We start from the raw sequence: 23845 nt of genomic DNA, 5'->3' as shown, positions 1-23845 counted from the left end.
AAAAAGATGATTTTGACCTATTTCCCAAAACAGTCTGTTTGGACTCATGGGGTAAACTTACAGAAGAGGCAGTTGAGCCAGCCAAGGATTTCCCCATGCTGACATTGAGACAATTTGGATTTCTCTTGCTTCAAAGCAGTAACAGGCACAAGTTATTAGTCATCTTATTCATGTTGCTCCTCTATTAGCATCATCAACACCTTTTCCTATAGATCTTTGGACATTAGTTTAATCATTCCTGTAAACACATAATTCAGTTCTTCAAAACAATTGGCATTTTGTTTGAGTTGCCCTAAACTACAGCAAAAAGGAGAAGAACCACAAAGCAGAGAAACCAGCCTTAGTTTGTACAATCATTCTGGGAGTTATCAAACCAGCTGGGAGCAGAAAGCAAACAGCCCATACCAAAGTATATGGGACAGCAGTCAGTCCTCTGCAATGGCTGTGAAGGATTGTGTCCTACAGAATGTCTTTGAAAACCCCATACATTCTTATTTTAGAATAAAACATTTGGACTTTCTTGCTGTTAGAAATCTAAAATACCTTTAGATACATATGGCAAAGAGTTCACATAATTTCTGTAAGTTCTATCTCTGGTTAAATGACAAATCTGTTTCCTTATTCAGAGCCACTAAACACAAACTATAAACTTTGTTTAATTCTCTGTTTTACTCCCCAGTCACAATTCTAATCAGCACCAGGCATGTGTATCTCTGTCACTGGCTGTTTTGCAGCAGATACATTGAGCTGTAGAGGTAAAATTACAAAATTTTCTTTTCAAAGCAACAGCCCCTGAACTATTACAATAAACAAACTTCCATCTCCAAGCAACTGATCTCTTAGCAACAAGAAGCACCTGCATAAAAGATGCTACAGGGAGTGATCACCAGACAACCTATCCAGACCTGTGAGAGGAGCACATCAGGAGCCAGGACAGCACTCTCCACCAGCAAAAATCCACCAAGTGACAAGAAGACACAGGTACATTTTCAATTCATATTCTCGTTTTTTTCTTCAAACTGTATGGGTAGGACATTAAATAAATGGGATTTATTTTTGTTTTGAGTGGGAAGTATGCCTTCTGGAGCTGCTTTGATCTGCTACTGTAATTATCTTTGTGTAAATTATATGCTGTCACTATCTAAACAGAGGGGTTTTTTAGTAGAAAATATGCAGGTCTTTGGCCAAATTCTTGGTAATAAAACAACAGCAATATGCTATATATTTGTCAAGTATTCCATGAAGTTTCTTTTCCTAAGAAACAGCACAGTGTTCTTGCAGAATAGTTATCCTAAGTGTATTCACGAAGTGAATACACTTTCAAGCTGTTTACATTACATCAGAAAATATTAAATCATTTCAGTTTTTTATAGATGTGGACCCCATAGATTAAAAAACCAAACCTTTTCAGTGTTTCTGATTTAATACTTTCGACTCTCAAGTGGATTTTTTCATGTGTACCATGACAAAGTTCTGGTGGAATACACAGCATGGGACAGGCACTGCCAGCTGCTGCTGCACAGCAATGTAGAATTAGTTGGGAAGTTGTGAATTTTGGACAAACTGATGTTTCCAAGCATCATTGTCACAGCACAGAATAATGGATTGTAAGTGAGGTTTAAAAAAGTGAGGTAAAAAAAAGTGAGGGTAAAAATCAGATAGAACAAGTCTTGAACTGACCCTGGGAACTTTTTCATTCAACCAAAGCTTGGTATATCTCAATTGGTGCTTGCTGTGGAAAGGTGCTGTCTTTCTTCTAGCTGCTATATCTCAGTTCATAATAATATCTGATAAATAAAGTCATTTGCAAAAAGAATGGTTTGAGAATTGTCATGCATTCTTTCTCAGTCTTTTTTTTTTTTTCAAACACACAGATAAACTTTCCTTCAGGATTAATTTACATACTTTGATAGAATACATGATACTTAAAGCCAGAGGAAAAAGTAAAAACTTTAATTAATATTTCTTAGAGAGTCATCCCTTCTGTGTCAACTAACTTTTTGCTTAGATTAATCAAGGTATTTGCCAGCAGTAAAAGTACAACAGCAGAAACATGACTATGGTAGAGAGAGCTGGTTTTTATTTGAGAAATTAGAAACAGAACACCTCCCCTGTAGTAATAGAAACCAAGAGCAGCTATCTACAGAAAACCCTCTCAAACAGGTCTGCTTTGCCACAGCCACAACAAGGAGTCTGATCAAAAGCACTTCAGAGAGATTTCATTTGTCATCCACAACTCATTTTCTGCTAAGTTGATTAGACCTTGTGGTGCTGTAATGAAACTTTGAGGCTGGGATGAAGTAAATGATAGTCCTGCCACTCCTGCAGAGGTTTGCACCCCCCCAGCTGGCTTTGATGCCCTACAAGCGCTGGCACCCCGTTCTGCTCAGGACATGGTTTGTTTCACAGGAAACTCTGCTACCTTCTCATGTGGGTGATTTCATGGACATTGTGGTGGCTCATAGGCAACAAGACCTTTTGTGAAAAGTGCTAAAACTGACAAGATATTTTTCCAAATCACACCTCAACCACCATGTAAAGGCATAAAAAAGAGGCACTGCTCTTACAACAGAACTCCATTAATATTCAAATGGAGTCCTACATTTATAGAAGATATTTGCAATGTATTTGTTTCCCTGGCAAAGGGTTTAGTGACCAGTTCATTTCCAGTCACATGCCAGGACTGGGGGGTGCTAAGAAAACTGATTGACCAAGCTGGCTCCAGACAGTAGCAATGTCAACATCTACAACAGTGATTTTAAGTTTGCAGTTCCAAACTTCTCTGCACATTGGAACTCACTGGAGACCTTGAGTAGAAAGGGTGACAAGAAACTGAGTTGTGTGGATAAAGTTGTGGCCACCAGCAGCCCTGTAAGAATGCAGCAGCATTTTACAAGTGCTATAAAAGGCAGTTAACAGAACATAATCTCAGAGAAGCAGGCTCTGGGGATCCTATTCAGCTGTGAAATAAGGTAACCCTGTCATAAGAACACTCACCAGAATTAAAAAAAAAATTCAACATAATAGCAGAGGCATCAAATGTAACAATCTTTCTTGTCGCATAGTACAGATGTTTTTTCAACACCACAAAATCACGGCTGTGTTCTGCATTTCTCTTTCCCTTGCCCTCTGACACAACTTTAGGCTCCTACCTTCTCATTTACTTGTCAAGAGCCCCTTTAGACTGCCAGGATGATCATTACTAAATTCCCACCTGCAAGCTTTGCTGAAAGCTGTCATCTCTTCCCCCTCTCTTCCTCCTCCTCCAACCTAAACAACAGATGAAGTTGTAAGTGCTATTTAGATTAGATTTCATAGTAATCAAGTGGTGCAGGATTAATCTACCAGGCTGTAATAATCATTCAACGCTGCTAGAATACATTTCCATAGTAATTAGATGGGATAGACCTCTACAGCTACACAAATTCCAGCCCACTGACTCAAACTCTAGAGATGACTGAAAAAGGGGTTTATTCCCTCCTTTCCACATTTTACTATATTTATCTTTCTTTTGAGATGAAGAGAATTGAGTTAAAAGTAGAAAGTAGTTCTAAAGAAGGAGTGCTGCAGAAGCAGAGTAATGAAAACATCTAAATTTAAAATGCCAGCTCTGCACATTGGGACTGCAAACCCACCTGTAACGAGAGATGTCTGACAGATGCAAAGGATCAGGTGACTAAAACACAGTGAGAAGTTATTAAGTGATAAAAATAATTAAGTAATAAAACAAATGAAAAGTAATTAAGAAAAAAGTATGGCAGATCAAAGACAAAAAAATGTCACAAGAGGAGTGCAAGAAAAGATAACCAATAAATTGTGATGGAAAACTCTCAGTGACATCCACATTGCATCCTGAGAGAATTAAAGAATTAGAAGAGACCACAGAATGCAGGGTGACACTAAATAAATGTGCAGCCTGATGCTCACAGGGAAATTTACCTCTCACAAGGAATGGTGAGCACTCCCAAGTTTAAAAGTCTCCTGACGTGTTCTCAGCTTTAAACCCCACAGCTTTTCAAGGAAACAAGACAATCCCTCTATCAAGGATGTGACATTTGCTGTACCCCTGGTGATAAATATCCACTTCAAATCAATTAAACCTACTATTTTATTTTTCAAAAGTACTGTGCTCCTTCAGTCTATATCAACATTGGCCAAAATTGTGGTACAATGGGAGCAGATCTGTAAAACAAAATGGGGTTTGTATGAAATAAGTCTGTTTATTTTCCTAAACTGTTTAAACCTAGAAAAGTTGCTTCAGATGCTGCTAATAACAGGTTACTAATATTTGGGAATTTTTAAGCAGCAGATTTTTTTCTCTCCTGACACAAGAACCACTCCAAAGGAAGCAACTCCAGGACACAAGAATGGCTCTTCAAGTGTTTTCAGGCATTTTTATGAACACCTTCTTAAAATTAAGAGAGATTTTCAGCTCCAATTCTATAATATGATTTTATGAATTTGCTCTTTTACTGAGAGAGTCATTAAGCATGAAGCTCTAACCAGAATAAGAGGTGTCAATACAGTTGTCATACAGATGTATGAGCTTTTCTCTTTACTGTGGACCCTGCCATCATTCCTCACATTACCTTTAGCAAGAAAATGTTTGACAGAACCTAGAACATTCTCCTAGTGCTTTGTAGCCGAGACTCAAAAATGAGTAATCTCAAAGGCCCTCTGCTGGCAGCTGCTTTCCCAGGTGTTGAGATCTGTAATTGCTGCCAGGCCAGACAGCCTGGGCACATCCACCTATTCTGTCCCAAAAACCCTTTCCTATAATAAGTCTCTTTCCCCCCACTGGATAGTGGGATTTTTAAAGTTTTGCCCCATAAATAACAATCCAAACCAACAAATCCCTCTGATCTGAGACACCTCAACCAGCTGCAAGGAAAGGAAAAATTACTTATAGCAGATAAATGAGCAAGACTAGAGAAACCTTCCTTCATGCACCGTGGGCACTAACTCAGTTCCATTTCTAACTTTTTCAGGCGACTACCCACTATCCAAATGGGTTTGAGTTTTTAAGAGGAGAGACTTCACTCATGGGCAGTTCTTAAAAGATGCAATGCATGAAAAGTGGGATAAGCAGTTGAGTGGAAATATCTTTAAGGTGAATTTTTCATGGCCCAGCTGGCTTTTGCAATGAAAAAAAAAGGTTAAAAATGCAAGTCCTGAAAGTGTGTTTCATTAATGCTAATTGAAATGAAGGAAAGACCTCCTCAGTACAGGAAATGTCAACTGCTTAAGGTCTTGAGAAGCCACTTTGACTAAAGACTGTTTTAGATCAGGTCAAGAGTGTATAAAATATTCAAACCAAATACTTTGCCTTTAATACATTTATCTACATGACAGCACAATCCAGGATTTTAAAATTATAACTGTAACAGCAAGGTGTTGGACATGGAAAAAGAAAAAAATTCTTTTACTAAAAACTCTAAAATGATGAAGCTGGGGCAATCAAGAATCTAAAATCCAGTCCATTGCTATCTGTATATTTTGAAAAAACAGAAACCTGCCTGCATTCTGCTGTCAAAACAATGATAAGCTTTAGCTGTGAGTATTTAAGAGCTGAACAAGATCAAAACTCAGGGTTCATTTTTAGAAGATAGAAGGGGGAGACTCATACTTGCAAAGTACACTGTGCAAACATATCAGGGCCTTCAACTGTACCAGGGCTCACCCTGCACGTACAACATTCACACATCCACATTGGGAGGTATGAAATTGGTTTATTTCACAGCACCCAAATGCATAACCAGCTCCATACTTGTCTGCACAGGGAATGTGAGGCAGTGAAACCACTCTGCACACACTAGAAGGTCTTGGAAATGAGAAAAATCAATAAAACATAATGTACATCAGAGCCTATCTGTGGCAATGGAGTACAAACATGAAGTTTATGCAGATCCAGAGAGAAAGCCACATAAAAATGGAACTATTTTTTTCTTTATGCATAAGAGACCTGTTGGCTGTCTTGGGTTTTTCTTTCCCATGCTGAATGCTGGTTACAGTCTGAGTAAAAATATGGCAACAGATAATATATGACCCTGTTTGTTATGGCATATATTCTATTTTTCAAAGTATTTAACAGAAAAACCATAAAGAAATGCATTACATTATATTACATTATGTTACACTCAAAGGTTGGCAGTTAAAAAAAAGGCTATAATACATGTCTCAGACAAAAAACTGTGGTTCCGGGGTACTTAATCTGTATCATTGAAAACTACCATAGTTATTCTAGAAATTCAGGAACTCTGGCACTACAGGCATCCAGGAAGGCAACAGCTAAATAAGACAGACAAAAGCTGGCAAGTAAACTCATTCAATGCTTCCACATGTGCTGAAAGTTTAATTTCTTGTGTTTTGGTTAGAGATATGTAAGGAGTAAACCTCAGTGTTGGCCAGCAAAGTCGATATCAGAGATAAAAGGTCTGTCAGCCAAAATATCCAAAACTATGCCTCAACATCAAGGTCAGAAAACCTTTGTTATTCCCAAGCAAAAAAATGTGTCTGCTTCATGTCTCTTTTGACTTGTGATGAGGCTTGTCCCAGCAAGCACTCCAGGCAGTCCCCCTGATTATAAAGCCATGTCCAGAGCTGATTTGCTCATTTGTAGGGACTACAAAGGGGGTCAGAGGTACCGAGCAAAGCTGAACACATCTGAGCTTTGACAGCCTCTGCCTCTCTCCCCTCTTCTCTCTCTCTTTCTGAAGCAAAGCAGAAGCTCATTGGAAAGATGGTCCTGGAGACCCTGAACCCAATGCACTACAACATCACCAGCCTGGTACCAGACACGATGCCTGTGGCCACCGTGCCCATACTCATCCTCATGTGCTTTCTCTTTCTCATATGGAATCATGAAGAGACTTCATCAATACCAGGTAAATTAGCTTTAGCTGCTGTGCCACATTAAAGTTTTCAGAGTAATTTTTGTTTGTTTCTCAAATTTAAGTGACAAAGTAATGCTGAATAATCATGGTAAGACAACAAAAATTATTATGGATCAGTTTAAGTAATACAAATTCTTAAAAATTCCTGATAAAGGAAATCAGGCTTATTCTAACTTCAGAACTTCCATAATAAATCGTGGCTTGGCCATCTGACATTTTTTCTTCAGCTTTAATTTGTGTATGCTAGAAAAGTATAATACTATTTTAAAACTCAGGATTTTCAACTATTTCATACTATTTTACAACTCCCATTTTCATGTGCATTATAACCTACTTTTTGGATGTTTTAAAGCTTAAGTCTCTCTAAACTACCTTTACTCTAAACAGTTATCTAAGCAGCTGTTCAGATTTTAGTAGGTTATCAATGTTTAGCACTGAAAACCCTCCAGAACAGAACATCAAATCTCCTTTCCCTTCTGGAACATTTTGGGGCCTTGTTTAGACATTAATGGCTCAGCTTATTTTCCACCAGATGCAACACGCTGCTGCATGGAGGAGAGCAGTGCACAGCCTCTCACAGGTGTTGGACAGGAATAACCCTAAACCAGTACAGTGACTCCTGGAAGAAATTCTGGGAAAAGACCAGAAAAGAGAATTTCTTCTTCCTAGGATGGAGCCATTGTCCCTCCAAAAGCCAGCAGCAGCTGGAAGCTGTACACAGCAGCAATGAATGTCCTTTGTTGTAGGTACCACTGAAACCACTACAGGCTTCTCAGACAGTGGGACTTCACCAGCACAGCTGCAGTTCCTGAGACAGTTTCAGAGCAGAAAAGTTTGTGTGAGCTGCCCAGCACAGGCTGTGACTGCCATGCCAAAAACCTCCTTTCAAAGGGAGCTGCTCAGAGGTGTTTTCTTGTCTGTGAGCGCTGCTGAGACCAAACCTCTCTTCCCTGTTTCTTAGGGCCAGGATACTGTATGGGAATTGGTCCCCTCATCTCTCATGGCAGATTTCTCTGGATGGGAGTAGGGAATGCCTGCAACTACTACAATAAGACATATGGAGAATTTGTGAGAGTTTGGATCGGCGGTGAAGAAACATTTATAATTAGCAAGTAAATCCTTACTTTCTATACTTAATAACTTGAAAAGCTTTATATCTTTACAACCTCTTTGCTACTTTATTCTAAAGCAGAATTGAAGTTATTTTTTTCAAAAATTGTCCTAACAAAAGCCTATTACTTTCTGCTATTCACAGACCTTTTTCTAATCTTGTGTCTGTTTAATGAAGTTTTGGTGAACTCCTCTAATATTTTTTTTTATGGATAGGAAAGTACTATGGCTAAATCCTGGAAATAATTTACCATCTCTTTTACTATTATTAAGATAATATTCAGTTTAGGGATCTAGGCTTACAGCAATATGTGATTAAGTCAAATTTTCATTTTCTGTGTTTTTAAATTTCTCCTTAAAGTGGAAGTAAATGCTTGATGGTTATGGCTCCAATTCAGTGATTTAACTAAGCAAATACAGCATTATAGTATTAGGAGTAATTCCACTCCAATTAATGGGATTATTCATAGGTTTCAATTATGCACAGTATTAAACATAATGCTGAACTTCAGCCTATCATTTTATTAGCTCCATTGGTTTCTTCTTAAATTGGATTATTATAAGTCATGCCATGAAAAAGAAAAAAAAACTAGTAAAAGGTTTACCTCATGTAATTGATAAAGAATCAGAACCTTTTAAGTAACAATGTCAATCAATTAATTCTTTCATTAAGCAAAAGCCTTTGAAAGAAGAGCAGCATAAAGAATAATCACAGAATTTTCCACCTGGTGCAAGTCTGCTTCATCTCTATTTAAACCTCAGTAGAAAGAAGTAATCATGACGAGAAAACTGTTCACATTCCTATCCTACAAAGGTGTTATAAATATCAACTAAAGCAGTAAAATGTTCTGATAATTCTCTAAATGCTTTGAAAATCCTACCAACTCTACACAACTGTCTTTATGCTACCAATTCACCAGAAACAAACCAGGAGTGCTGCTAAACAATGCCAGATTTACAGTCAATACATTGTTTCTTCTCAGACATTTCTTGCTTTAAATCATTGGCTATACCTACAAAACGAGTATGTAACTTTTTTTAAAGCAAGAGCATAGAATAAAGTTTTCAGTGGATCCTAAATTCACTGCAGAACTAAACATAACCTGGCTTCTGCAAAAGAAAAATCAATGTCTTTTTTCACCAATGACATCTGAACTTTTAGCATCAAAGCTAATACTGAGGTGCTAATGCTCAGAGAGATGGACTTGCAGTCTTGGTTACAACAGCTGATGTCTTTTGGAGGACTTCATTAAATAGTTTCATAAGGAAAACCTGCTTATGCAAGGTCACTTGACAAAACCCTGCCTTGAAACATTATGATGTGTCTCCTGCATAGAGACACGTGGGATGGGAGGAAGAAAACTGAGCCTGCTGCACCTTCTCCTTTGTGGGGAGCTGCCAGAATTCAACACCCTCTTTTCATGTTCAGGGAAATACAGATGTATACCCTGACATGGGAAAAAACTTCAATGTTAACTTTACCCTCAGGTCATGCAAAACTAAGAAACCAAGAATAGTTGTAGTCAATAGCAAAAGCCACACTTACATAAATTGACTGAAAAAATAAACTAAACCCATGTTACTAGTCTGGGGTTTGGCCTGTAGACTATACTACACAGTAAAGAAAGAAGCATGTTGTTTCATTTCAAATCTTTGTTCTGATTTTCTTTCTTTGGTTGGATTCTCTTTGATCAGTGTTTCATCACATCCACATTTCTGAAATGCTGGCTCCCTCTAAAGGAAATTATATCTTAAAGCAAGAATGTTGTCTGCCAGCATCACCAAATTAATCTTGCTGACTGTAAATATAATTATGGATTTCCCTTATGTGTCTCTTTAAGAATATTTATTATTTATCCCACACATACCATTGTACTATGATAATGCATATTTAAGTGATGCATGTGTTTTTATGCTTTCAATATGTGTCTGAGAATGACCAAAGCGCTACAAAAGAATACATAGCATTGACTATACAACAGTAAAGCTGTAATTTAGTACACATCAAATATTTTACCTTATCCTCTGAAATATCTGACACTGGGCACTGCCTGAGTGTATCATATATATCTACACATTTCTATGTATACGCACTACTCTGTTTAAAATCCTTCATTAACTATTTGCATTTTAACTGAAAAATAGTTTAAATCTGAACAGAACACCTTATTGCTTTAATATAAATTCTGACAGCATTGATCAAATTTTTAATTATGTAAAAGATTTTTAATTCTGTGAAGGGAACAACAATTCGTGCTAAGCATTGTACTTGCTGCTGAATTAAGAATGCGAGTCAGCACTGGGGAGCAACTGTAAAATGTCAGCATACAAATGCTGTATTTAGTCTATGAAACAGTTCTTTTACTGGGGGCTTTTTCCTCCTTCCTTCCCCAGATCCTCCAGTGTGTTCCATGTAATGAAGCACTGGCATTACGTGTCTCGGTTTGGGAGCAAGCTTGGATTGCAGTGCATTGGCATGTATGAAAATGGGATCATATTTAACAACAACCCAGCTCACTGGAAAGAAATTCGACCCTTTTTCACCAAAGGTAACCAGTGTGCACTGACACCTGCATCCCTGTGACACACACAGAGCCACCCCTCCCTGAAATGCTGCTGTGTTTGTCTGACATCCATTGTGGAGACCCTGGGGGGGCATTCCCTACTCTAGGGAGACACAAGAAGCTCACCTTGAAAATCTGCTAGATCCCACTGGCTCCTTCCCCAGTTCCTATGTCTATTCCTATGTCCCTGAGCCACTCCTTCCCATTTTCCTGATTGTCCCTCACCTTTGCACTGCCCTGAGACCAGGGTCAGCCCCCAGGCCCCTGGGGAGCGTAAGGGAGACCCTCTGTGTGTAGGGGTGGGGGCTTGAACATCTCACCTCGCAGCTGAATAAAACATCTGTGGGTATTATGCAAAGACCCTTTCTGCTTCCTTACCCTGTACCATACTAGCAAAGACCCTTGTTCCTTCCTTACCCTGGACTATACTAGCAGCTATTCAGGCTGCTCCAATCCATCCCTGTGCTCTCCTTTCAAAGAAAGACAAACCAGTGAAGCTCCAGAAAGGTTTCACACCAGCCACTGACACAATTTGCAATTTATCAACACTGCTATCACCACTTGAGGCATTATAAAGAAGGCACAAAAACTAACCAACCTTTTGTGTTCTGCACAAATGTCCCAGCTCTGTCTGGCCCCGGGCTGGTGCGGATGATCGCGATCTGCGTGGAGTCAACCATCGAGCACCTGGAGCAGCTGCAGGAGGAAACCACGGAGCTGGGCAACATCAACGTGCTCAACCTCATGAGGAGGATCATGCTCGACACTTCCAACAAGCTCTTCCTTGGGGTCCCTCTGGATGGTACTGACAGCTTCAGTTTTGGGCCTTAGGATGGGTCTGAAATGCATATCCAAGGAAAATTCATTGACACCACTCAGCTGTTTTGTCTCAAAATAACAGAGCAAGAACAGACCCTTGTATCACCACAAAATTAATTGAAATTGATTTATTACCATCTTAGTTACAAGAGAGTTTTATATGACCAAAAATATGCATTAGCTTGTCACCCAACTTAATGAATTGGATCATTTAAAGAGATTTTTATGCACCAATTTGGTACAATTCCAATATTAAATTATATTCATGCAAGAATCTGAAATCTTTCTACCAAACTAAATGATTGCTCTGAAAAGTTCACCAAAAAATTATGTTCTCTACAGTTTCTTCAGCCTATAACAGAAATAATATTATCAGAATGTCTAAATTGCCCATTTCACTGTTCTGCAATAGCTCTGCTTCTGCTGTCCTGTGGCAGACTCTTCAGTCTGGCTGACACACCCCTGTGTTCTTGTAGCAAGTTACCAAGAGTTTCTGCAAAGATCTAGACCTTTTTTACAGTGTGCTTCAAATGTTATCTACCAGTTGCTTATCAGATTCCCAGGAACTTAGGGAACCCAACCTTATTATTAATTTTCTGAAGGATTCATCTTACTTGACTAATGACCATTTTTTTAATATTTCTTTTCAGAAAATGCCATTGTGCTTAAGATTCAAAACTACTTTGATGCTTGGCAAGCACTTCTGTTAAAGCCTGACATATTTTTTAAGATTTCTTGGCTGTGCAAGAAGTACAAAGACGCAGTGTGAGTATCAACCCTTCTACAGAGTGATTGCATAAGAGTCTTTCTTTTTATGAAGAAGCATTTCCCTTGATGGGAAATCAAGGGAAATTAATCAGATCTTTCCTCTGCCTTTAAGAAACTAAATTGTGACACTTGCAAAGGTGGCTGCTGAGGTTCCCTGTCCACAGAGCCAAGACAGAACCAGGTTTGTCACTGGTGGTACAAGAAGCTGAATTCTGGGACCAGTTTAAAGCTTTGTCTATCCAGACCCAATTTATTCACCAAAATACCAGTTCATGCACACTCAAATGTGAAACTAAACTTTGGTTCCGAGGAGGAAAAGCCGCTGTATGGATGAAGTGATATTTGCTGTCCAGTTGAGGACAATCAGAATAGGTTGCAGCTCATCCAAACAAGGAAACCCATCTGTATGCACAGCACAGCCCCCAAGGGGTTAACCCTTGAGCAGTTTCTGGTTATTGGATTTGTCAACATGCATTTTTGAGTCAAACACTCATTTATGAGTTAAAACCTGGTGCTCAGCGTGATAATCCATTTCAAGGTTGAGGGTTTTTTCCCTAAATAAGGAACAAATATATTTTGCCATTTTCCTCTTTGCAAAAACACAAAATGCCTCTTCCAGCTTTGTGGTTTTGTTTTCTCTCTCCTGCCAAAAAAGAGCTGGCTTTGAAAAGAACTGGCAGTCACTTTTTTTCATTTTGGATTTGTTTTCCATCTAGTAAGTGAAATTGCTCCTTAGGAAGGACATGTAATAAATTGCTTTGATAGTGCTACATAGCATAAGGGCTTTAAGGAGAAGATCAGATTCACCCAAGCTAATTGACAGCTCTTGAGCACTGGACACAAGATTCACCTTCTCTAATATTTGCTTGCTAGTTTTATTATGGCACTGATTACTGCTTTATCCTGTGATGCTGATAATAAACTATTATGGCCCAGTTATTACCAGAAAGCCCCTGCAAGCAAATATTGATATTTCAAAAGCATTCCCATAAAAAAAGAACTTATTAATAAATTTTTATTGCAAAGAAAAAAATAATATTTCTGGATTTAAGACAATGCAAAGAACCACCACAGGATATGAGGACTTGTAATATTCTTCTGATAAACTTTTCAAAAAGGACTACTATTTGTAATACATAAAATATTTATAAATACTGAGATCTTTATGGGGATTGACGTTCTAAATATATTTACCCTACAAACACAAATTATCTATCTCAACACTAACAAACCCACATTTGAAAAGCCTCAAGATTTCATTCAAAATCTTTCCAGACTACTTTTTTTAAAGAATTGCCTTTGAATCCATAATTAATTGAAAATTCCCCCAAAATTTATAACAAGTTTTGAGCTTTGTTTTTTCCACCACTGGAAGACAAACTGTTGACACAGTATTACTATTTAAACATGAAAAGTTTATATAAACTCTTCTCCAGGATACAATTTTTCTAATACTTGTCTACATTTTTCTAAAAATCACCCCTTATGGTCTCTAAATTCATTTTACTTAGTGATAAAACACAATATAAAATACAAGGAAATAAAATACTTCTTTGGAAATGGTAATAAATCTTTAAAACCTTTATTCATTAATAGTGTATATAGATACCTTTTCCTCCTTTTCAGCCTATTCTCTAAAGAGATTAAGATTTCATTCCAGACTGACAAGCAATTACTTAAGAATAATAAGAAAATACACCTTGCCTCAGTATTACTGCTTTTGCAGAGAACCATATAACTATTCTTAGGAATACTTAATTTCTGCCATCCTTAGATGCTTTTCTTGATATATCTCTGTATTTCTAGTCATACCCTGGTGCAGATATTTATCAATATGTTGGATTTCATCTGTTTTCAGCAAGGATCTTAAAGGAGCAATGGAAACTTTAATAGAACAGAAACGACAAAAGCTTTCCACTGTGGAAAAGTTGGATGAACACATGGATTTTGCATCCCAGTTGATTTTTGCACAGGTATTGGGAATTTACTGAAAATATGACTAGGTTTGGGTTTTCTGACATTCTCCTGAACACAGGCTTTGCAATTTAATCTTCATATGCCTCTCTAAAAGTCACATCATCATAAAAGGATGCTGAGTTGGTGCTGTGGAGTCCCTAAGAGTGACTCAAACAGGGATACTTGTATTTCAGGATCAGATGCTTGCCATATTTATTTCATAGCTTAAACAACATCCCTAAAACTCTTGCATCTATCCCTGAATGTCCTTCAGTCTTTCCCTAACCACTGTGTATTATTTCAGGTATTTCTTTTTGTTTGCAAAGGTTTCAAATGCGATATAATTCCTATTTTGTATAATCTCTGACAGCTCACAAACTCAGTGAGGAAATGCAATAAACTAAAAAGAATCTGAGCTTAGAACACACATTTCTGCTTTTCTGCAAAACACCACACATCCACCAGAACATGAGCTTTCTGTCATTCTCTGAAAGACAAAAAAAGAAATGCTATTTAGTGTAAGATAGACTGTCCAGAAATTGTGCGGTCTGTAAGACCTTTGTTGGCATCACAGGTCAGCAATCAATACTTTCTCCAAAATTTCCTTTTTATTTTTTTTTTTCAGAACAGAGGGGATCTGACTGCTGAGAATGTGAACCAGTGTGTGCTGGAGATGATGATTGCTGCTCCTGACACTCTGTCTGTGACTCTCTTCTTTATGCTAATCCTGATTGCAGAGCACCCCACAGTGGAAGAGGAGATGATGAGAGAAATTGAAACTGTTGTGGGTAAGGACGAGCTGCAAAGTCAGTGATGTGGGAATACAATTTTGCTTCAGCAGTGATCTAATTTAATTTACCTAAACCTGAAAATTTTAAGCATTTCCTCCCAAAAGAAGCGTTTGCTGTAAAACATATGAACTACTATTGTCTGTAAAAATTATATTAAAGAGCAAATTAAAAAATGTGAGAAATTTATAAAATAAAATAGGAATAATCAGAATTGATTATATATTAGAAATAATGTGGTATATTCTCTCCTCAGCAACCACAGAGCATTCACCTCAAGTTTAATTGAAATTATTTTCCTGTTACCCTGAAATAGCAAAAGAGGGCACTTGTTTCAAATAATTCTAATCATCAGTATTTTTCTGTGCTAAAATACAGAATTTCTCTAAGTTTCATTATAACTCTAGAAGGAAAAGACTAGACAAAATTAAAATTATATTCTGCTGTCATCCATTTTGATCTCAAATTGGCCTTCTCTAAGTACTAATTACTAACTATTCAAAACACAATCAAGATATTCCAAATTTGTATTCTTCCCCTTCTCTAGCCTTCATTCAAAGCCTAACACTGAACCAATATAGAAACTAATTTCATCCACACTTATTTAAGACTTACTTCTGGTCTGTTAAACACCAGAAAATGTATCACAAGTCTTTTACTCTTTTTCTAAGGTTCTTTTAATGATCCTTATTGTACTGTCCTCATGAGAGTACTCGCTCACTCACTTTCCCTGCTTCTTTCTGAAGCCTTACCCTCTAAGGTAAGGCTTCACCACACGGTGAAAGTTTAACAGAATTAGCTCCAGACTATCCCAGGTTCTGTTTGCTGTTAGCTCCTGGAAGATTTATTTGTTGTTCCGTTGCTCTCTCATGTAAAAGCCAGGGAAAGACCCCCAGAGTTTTGTTGGTGACAAGAACAAAGAGTGAGAAGAAGATGATAAGATTGTTAATTAATAAACTAGGATTTATGCTAATGAACCATATACCAGATTTCCTCAATAAATAAGGCCACACAAAACTCCTTAGAAGCTATTGGATCCTTCCTACAACTTCAGAACCCAAGAATCCTCCCAAAAAGTTCTGATATTTGTACAGTGTAAATTCCTAACCAACTAATCCCTTCACCATCTGCTTTATTCCACAAGGCAACAGAGACATCCAAAGTGATGACATGCCAAACTTGAAAACTGTGGAGAATTTTATTTATGAGAGCATGAGATACCAGCCAGTGGTGGACCTGATCATGAGGAAAGCGCTACAGGACGATGTCATTGATGGCTACCCTGTGAAAAAGGGCACAAACATCATCCTCAACATCGGCCGCATGCACAAACTCGAATTCTTCCCAAAGCCAAACGAGTTCTCTCTTGAAAATTTTGAGAAAAATGTAAGTTCTCCATCTTGTTTCTTACAGAAATTTGGGTTTTATTTATTGCTAATGTCTCTTCCTCTTACTTTGCTCAAGAACTTAGTGACCATAAGACTGTTTTCCCTTTGTTTAAGTGCGCAGTTAGCCATACAACCTGCTGATTACTGTTATTATTATTATTAGAGCTGGGCAGATATTTTCCCGTCAAGCTGCCTTTTAAATAAAAAAATAATTATAATCTAGAGAACAGTTTTTTCAGACATAATAGTTTTGATTCAAAAATCTGATTAAATTTATCAGACACACAGAGTTACCATTATTTCCCCTGACACTGGACAAGATAAAGAGGCTTTATGGAGCTAGAGCCATGCCAGCAGCCCACACAGAGCTGAGCATTCTCTGGAGAGGTGGAGCAGTGCAGTAACTTCTGAGAGACTGGGGATCTAGTGCCTTTATTCTTTTTTTTTTCTTTTTAAATTAACAATATTTTATAGACCATAATGAAAATGTTAAGTTTTAACTAACTCAATACTGCAGATGTTGAGTAATTAAGTTTCTGTTCAGCTCTGAATTTCAAATGAAGTTATGTCCTAACTACCCAGGAGAACTATAATCAAAAGCAATATGTGAATATTTTTTCTTCTTGTAATCCCCAACTGGTTCAAATCATCCTTCAGATTATTTACTCAGACCTCTGCTCTGATGATTACTGATTAAACAATTGGTTTTGTGAAGCTGTATTTGTTCAGTAATAATAACCTGGAGAGATTAAAACTGCACTGATATGTTAGCAGCTGCACACATGAACACCGACAGGAACAACTTCAGCTTCAAAGAAAGTACAGAATATTTTGATACACCAAAAATGGACTCACCAGTAAAAACACCTGAAGCAACAACTAAGAAAGAAAAAAAAAAAAGTGTTTAAACCAGAACAAAACTTTAAGTTTTACCTATTTCTTACCAAAAAAGCTAAGGGTATCAAATATGACACACACAAAAAATGAGTATTAATCCACCTGATTAATATTTCTCAACTGCTGAGCAAATCCTGCACACAGCATTAAAAACAACACCTCAAAAAAAAGTTTTTTGTAGAAAATTCAAGAAGAGTGACGAAGTTTATCAAAATTACAATTCCCTGTGAATAGAATCCATTTTGCCACCCATTATTTACATTCCAAGTATTTCTACCAAAAATTGATGTCTTGCTTAATTTACGAGCACATTTTGCTACTAAAAATATTTCCCCTTGACCAAATATTTAACCACACATTTTCTATCTGACTTGATGCATTCTGTTTGCCACATAATTATTCTGGCAGGCACAATTTCCCTCCAGTTCTCTAAGTGAATAGCAATCCACAGCATTATTTATGATAAGATGCCATTGTTAGAATCTAAACATTTTTCCATTTTCACAGGCTGTGCATTTGCCATTGTGCTGCACTGCCAGCTGCTGTACTTGCTCTGTGTTATAAACACTTGTATTTATCTATAATTTTTCCAAAAGCATGGCTCAGTTTATTTAAAAAAAAAAGTTGAACTGAACACTGAAAATAAGAAAAAACAACACACTTTTTTCCAGATGATTTGATAGAAATAAATGGTTTCTACTCTATTCTTGTTAAATAGGAAATCAGAACATGGTTAATACCTGACTTTTTAAAAAAGAAGTTACACAGATGAAGAAAAGTAATTTCTTTATAACCAGACTTTCTTTTTAACTGATCCACTCAATGGCAATAAAAGTAGCAGAAACTAGCTGTTGGTTCTTCAGAAGTCCTGGGAATCCTGCATTTCATATTTCAGCTGACAGGACAGAAGACAATTTTATGTGTTATCTCTCTATTAAATATGAAAAATTTTAACATTTAATTTTATGACAAATTAGTTTCTCAGAAATACTAACTTTATAATTACAAATGGAGTAGGCATATGGCTCAGTGATTATCTTTAGACAAAGCAGCAGCCTGTATTTCAGATATTTATAAGCTTTATAATGAACAATTTCTGAAGAACTTTTTAATGAACTTTAATGCATTTGAAGAGCAGAGGCTTCACTCCATTTCACAGCTTGTGGTGAAATCCCTGTAGTTCCCAGGACAAACAGACAAACACATGAGCAGAATTGTTTAACTGTACAATCCCTGCTACCTCTGAATTTCCAAGGGCTCATCCACACTTCTGTCAGTGCCTGTAGCTGGGCCTGGGATTTCCAGTGTGAAATGAGAAATTGCTCTTAAAATTTTATTTCCACAGCTTTTTGAGAATATATCTGTGGGAATACATAAAATCAGAGGGTTTTGGGAAAGCTGCAAAAGGCAGGCTTCAGAGACAGCAGAACTGTGATTAGAGCTAAGCAATAGCCCTAAGATTGGTCAGCAGAAAAATTATGTAAGAAGCAGAAAAGTAAGGACAAATAGAACAACGGTCTGTGTATTAAGGCTGGTCTAGAATAACTCCCTAAGCTGCAGAACAGTATATCTAGCAAGATATGAGGAAGTTCTAAGCTTAATAATGGAGCTCTGTGCATTGTGTTTTAAGGCTTACAAGCAGGTATTGTATTTGAAATAAGCAAGCATTGTTTTAACCGAGGGTATGTGTGCTTTTAGTGGTTGGATAGAACTACTGTCAATATGCTTTTGCTTTGTGTGATTGGTCAAAAAACTTATAAACTAAGTTGCAACATTAAGTTCTTAGTCTGCTGCCTGGGATGTGAGCTGCTGGCATCTTCCCATTGTCATAACCATGCAATGAGACTGATGCTGGAAAATAAAACAGCTCAAGGCGCGTTCCCAGCAGTCCCGTCCCATTTGTGATTTGTACATAGCCCTGGCAATAATATTGACTGGCAATAATATCTACTACCAATTTCCATCACTGTTTTCACTGATCTTACGGAGAAAAATCTGTCTCTGAGTTTATTGCTCACGTTGCTCTCCACAGGTTCCTTCCCGCTATTTCCAACCCTTCGGGTTCGGCCCCCGGAGCTGTGTGGGGAAGTTCATTGCCATGGTCATGATGAAGGCAATCCTAGTGACTCTCCTGAGGCGCTGCAGAGTGCAGACAGTGAAAGGAAGAGGCCTGAACAACATCCAGAAAAACAATGACTTATCCATGCACCCCATAGAGAGGCAGCCTCTGCTGGAGATGGTTTTCACACCCAGAAGAAATGCGGACAAGAGTCAGGGTGATAGAATGGATCAGCACTAAAATTACCAAATTTTCTCAACCTCGAAGAAATAGTCATCATTCCTAGTTAAATACAGAAAATAAAATGTTTTGTTGCCCCTAAATGACTTCAGGTGACACCTTGTTCTGCCTGTACAGCAGAAACAAAGGCCAGAATTGGAAAGACTAAAAGTACAGGAAAGTTCTGTTGTAGATGCTATACAACTCCTGATTATTTTTTAAAACATAGAGTTCAGACAAAAGTTATGCCTTCCCTTTCAAACACTGCCAGTTCAGAGGTTTGAGGGTCAACAAACCAACATACCTGATGTGTGCTTAATTCCCTTTTCACCCACCTCCCTGAAGCTGCACCTAGCAATATTTGACCACAGCAAAAACTCTGTTTTCAAAACAGCTGAATGAATAATATTAGTTCATTTCAAGACTAAGAAACTATTTAAAGTATTCAAGATGTCTATAAGTTTAAAAAAAAAAATGTTTGAACAAGTCATTCAAACATTTTTCTTTACCATGTTTTGCTGTCCTGTTAAACAGATACCAAAGATTTACAGTGTCACACAGATTTTACCAATAGCAGTAATTTGCAGAGTGCTACATAATAATAATGATAGTTGAGGTAACTATTCTATATTTTTAAAACCCAATCTCCTGCTGCATGGGATCTGTAAACATCTTAATAAAGGCCAGGTGAGAATGAGCTGATGAGCACCAAACATTACCACCAGCACTACATGGGTGGGTGACTTTCAGCCCCACCTCCTCACCTGACTGACTACAGAAATTTCCCACCTCCCCTCAGCTTGAGTGAAGAAGTTCAAATTTCCTTTAAGCTGCCTAAGGTGTGCCAAATCATTTTTTGACCTGGTTTTAGTTGCTCAATTCCACTTCAGAGAGTAAGATTTGGAGTTGTTGCCCACACCACAGTAGGAGACAATGTCCCTCCCTCATGATCCAAACAACTCCTGGTGCTCCTTCTGCACGAGCTCTGGGCTGTGTCCTGCTCTCCAGCATCTTGCTCCATGCCCACTGATGTACAAAGGTTCTGAGCTTATAAAGATAAACACTTTCACAAGAGGCAGATTTCACTGGGTAAGTGCCCAGAGTTTGGTAGTGACAAAGGAGAGAAGTTCTGAACTAACAAGCAGATTTCTAGGAAATGCTTTTCAAGGTGTTTTGCATACACAGGTTTTTATTTTAACTATAAACCAGGCGGGGGTTTATACTTAATCCTTAACGGGAAAAAGGGACAATTACTCAACCTTTCTGTTCAGAATTGACCCATCTTGAAATTTGTACAGTCTGGACATTGATATCTTTACTAGCCTAATGAGGAGTTGCCAGCTTGGTCAAGAAGAAAAAGATCTTCCTGGCTAAATGACAACATTCCTTGACAGAGACTTTCCAGTTTCATTAAGCTTGAGTTTTCATACTGTGTAACACAAAGAAAGAGATTTTCCAGATAAAGTGCCTTGATAAAGACATCCAACCAATGTACAATAGGCTTTATATTAACCTTTTCCTTCCAAGTCCTTTAAACTATAATAGAAGGCGAGAAAAAAAGGGAAAAAAGAGAAAAATTGAGTCTTTACTTTGAAAATATAAATAAAATTTATTAATTAATCTATTCCTTCAGACCACTGATCTCAGGCAAAAGTCCAGAAGAAAATGATCTATCCAGTAGCACGGAAGAACTGCAGAGACCCAACAAATAATTATGTGCCCCACCCAAAGGTAATGAATTAGACTGGGAATGGTGATAAAGAAGAGGAGCTGCCTATTTAGGCTAATTCTCAAAACAACATATGAATTTTCTGTAGTAATTTTTAAAAATCAAACTTGAAAGCATTTATTGAAGAATTTATTGCAGCTAGGTTACTTTTAAAACTTTCTCAACTTTTGCATTATACCAAAAATTACAACAGCAAAGTGCAATCCTGTACCACCTGTACATACAGACAAAACTGGGCAGTTGAAGACACAAATAAATAGGATTTAATGGTAAGACTCAATGGTCTTTTCCAAACTCAAAGGTTCTATGTTTTCTAGGACTTCTGTTTTTTAGGTCATGAAATGCCACAGAGGTATGAATCTGTGGAATATCTAATGTGACCTCTGTTTGTGCATCCTTTATACCCTTTAAACTAGGAAATTGATAAAGCAGTTGGAAGAAGAAAAAAAAAAACAAACACAACCATGTTTAAAACATTTTTACTCTTTTTGCATCTTAAAACACTTCAGGGTACTTTAGTGGGCATGTATTTCTTATTTGCCTAAGAACTCTGAAAAGAAATCCACTGAAGATTTTTCTTGGGAATAAACTACTATTTTATACACAGGATACATATCTTTGCTTATTCCACACGCAAAACCAATTTTGTAGTGATAATTTACTGTCTGATTTTCCCACCTCACAATTATAGGCCTCCTCCAAGCAAAATTTTTCACAAGCTTGAAATTAATAAATTATCATTCAAATTCTGAAGCAATTTTATGAAATCAAATAGATGAAAAATGCATGCTGCTCTGATTTCTTGAATGTATTCTATATTGTTGAATTTGTAGGCAGGAACTTCAGAAAAATGATTACCATAATTATTCTAGGAACAAAATAAAGCAGTATCATTTTTTACTTGTTGTCAGCAGGACAACAGAGTTATTTCCCATTGTGTCCTGTATGTTTTGAACATAGCGTTTCTGGTCCTCTTGTTTCTACAGGATTTAGTTTGGTCCCCATTCGGGCAGCAGAGCTGTAATTAATCTGAGCTCTCAGCTCATCTGAGTCCTGCTCCCCCTGACCTCATTAGGGCTGCTCCTCAGTGGTCTGTTTGCATGAATATTTGCACTGCCAGCTCCATTCCCCCATCCCATAATCTCACACCTGCTTGAGAGCTGCAGCTGGGGCAGCAGAGTTCCAGAACTTGCCATGTGGGTATGAACAGATTCTACCTTTCACTGTACAGAACAGAGCTCTGGGTTTAAACAGTGTTTTACCACCAGGTACTGCACAAATTCCAGTGGCTTTTTAAACCACATCAAGTCCACAGTCATGACATGACTGCTCCATTAATGTTCAATGCATTACACACAACAAACTCAGCTGTGTTTTATACTTCGCTGTGATCATGGGCTGCTCACAGCACATGGATGTGGATGTTGCCAGCAAATAAAATAAACATCAAATAAAAGTTGTATGTAAAAGAGTTTAAAGTCATGTTTCATCATGTTCTCCCAATTTGAGAATCACAGATTGTATTAAAATGCATGAGTGTGTCTGCATGCATGAACAGATCAATGTATTAGATACAAGGATGAAATCTACAATGTTCTAAAATCGAAATTCTCACTGATTTTAGAGACTATATTATTGCCAAGATATTTTTCATGTAGTAAGAAAGCATAATTAAAAGAATTTAAATTGATACAAGACTACTTTCCTAGGAATGCACTTTTTCAAAGCTATAAAAGAAGGGAGAAGAGGTAGGTTTTGGTGGTTCTTTAGATAACAGGTATTTGTGAATTTAACCAAAAAATTGGCTTAATGATTCAAACAAAGGACTCAGCTATCAGTGAGAAAAGTATCTGAAGTAATTAAAAAGTGTAACAAATAAAATAATTGACTATATAGTTGAAAGTAAAAAATTTAATCTCATTTTCTACTTGTAAAAAGACAGCACGACAAATTCAATTTGTATCCAATGCCTAATTTTTTTCACACAAATTAAAAGCTTTCAGAATGATAAACATCTGGCTGAGTGACAGGGAACTGGAAGGTAGTAAATGGCACACTAAAAAACAAAATTTAAAAAACCACAAAACTCTAACATAGCTGCAAATAGATTTTTCAGACAGTGACCTGATATTGAAAATATTTATCCTAGACTTTCACAAGCTGTATTAGTAATTTTTAAACAATAATAAACTTTCATTTTATAAATTTTCATTTTATAAATTGTTCACTTTCTGTACAATACAATCCAATGGTACAGCCTCAATTAATATCCTATTAAATTCAATTCTAACCTCAAAAGAAAATTCCACTTGACAGTTTCCAGTAGAAAGGAATGCAGTACTGTTTGACAGAGGAAAATAGTTCAGAACTTAAACCAAATCTGCTTGAAATAAATTCTTTTGTCATTTAAAACTGGAATTTGCACCTGACATACAATTTTAATCAGGATTTAAGAGGTTAAGAACGTTAAGTGATGTTGTTTTGAGTCCTACCTACTGTTATTGTAAGACTTGAAATTGATGATCTCAATTTACCAAAGTGCTGGGTTTGCATGCTGTGATAATTGCGATTATCACAATTGTGATAATTGTGCCTTTTTCCAACGCGGATCTTCAATTTCCCAGTGTGGGCAAGCAGCGGATTCCGCGCCCTCCC

At 37.2% G+C, this 23845-nt stretch overlaps 1 protein-coding gene across 3 annotated transcripts; it reads left to right on the top strand.

Annotated features, from left to right (window-relative positions):
- The first annotated feature begins 905 nt into the window (after nt 1-905).
- On the top strand, nt 906-23399 carry CYP19A1 (cytochrome P450 family 19 subfamily A member 1). 3 transcript variants are annotated; one of them, XM_066558960.1, is made up of 10 exons: nt 906-981; nt 6717-6884; nt 7855-8005; nt 10398-10552; nt 11193-11369; nt 12037-12151; nt 14013-14127; nt 14736-14898; nt 16043-16284; nt 19216-23399. In XM_066558960.1, the coding sequence occupies exons 2-10, from the start codon at nt 6740-6742 to the stop codon at nt 19480-19482; spliced, it is 1530 nt and encodes a 509-aa protein (XP_066415057.1). In that variant the 5' UTR covers nt 906-981; nt 6717-6739; the 3' UTR covers nt 19483-23399. The 3 variants fall into 3 exon arrangements, with proteins under 3 accessions (XP_066415057.1, XP_066415058.1, XP_066415059.1); XM_066558961.1 differs by having other exon boundaries at nt 914-981; nt 6722-6884; XM_066558962.1 differs by having other exon boundaries at nt 922-981; nt 6725-6884.
- The last annotated feature ends 446 nt before the right edge of the window (nt 23400-23845 follow it).

Source organism: Molothrus aeneus, chromosome 13 (genome assembly GCF_037042795.1).
Source record: "Molothrus aeneus isolate 106 chromosome 13, BPBGC_Maene_1.0, whole genome shotgun sequence".
NCBI classification, from domain to species: domain Eukaryota; kingdom Metazoa; phylum Chordata; class Aves; order Passeriformes; family Icteridae; genus Molothrus; species Molothrus aeneus.
Note: the sequence above shows the minus strand (reverse complement) of the source record. Positions and strands in the feature narration are given on the sequence as shown.

What these genes read in the sequence shown, in the direction of transcription:
- CYP19A1 (XM_066558960.1), top strand. Translation starts at nt 6,740, where the DNA reads ATGGTCCTGGAGACCCTGAACCCAATGCACTACAACATCACCAGCCTG. An exon ending in AAGAAGTACAAAGACGCAGT is followed by an intron (nt 12,152 to 14,012) that starts GTGAGTATCAAC and finishes ATCTGTTTTCAG; the next exon opens with CAAGGATCTTAAAGGAGCAA. An exon ending in AGAAATTGAAACTGTTGTGG is followed by an intron (nt 14,899 to 16,042) that starts GTAAGGACGAGC and finishes TTATTCCACAAG; the next exon opens with GCAACAGAGACATCCAAAGT.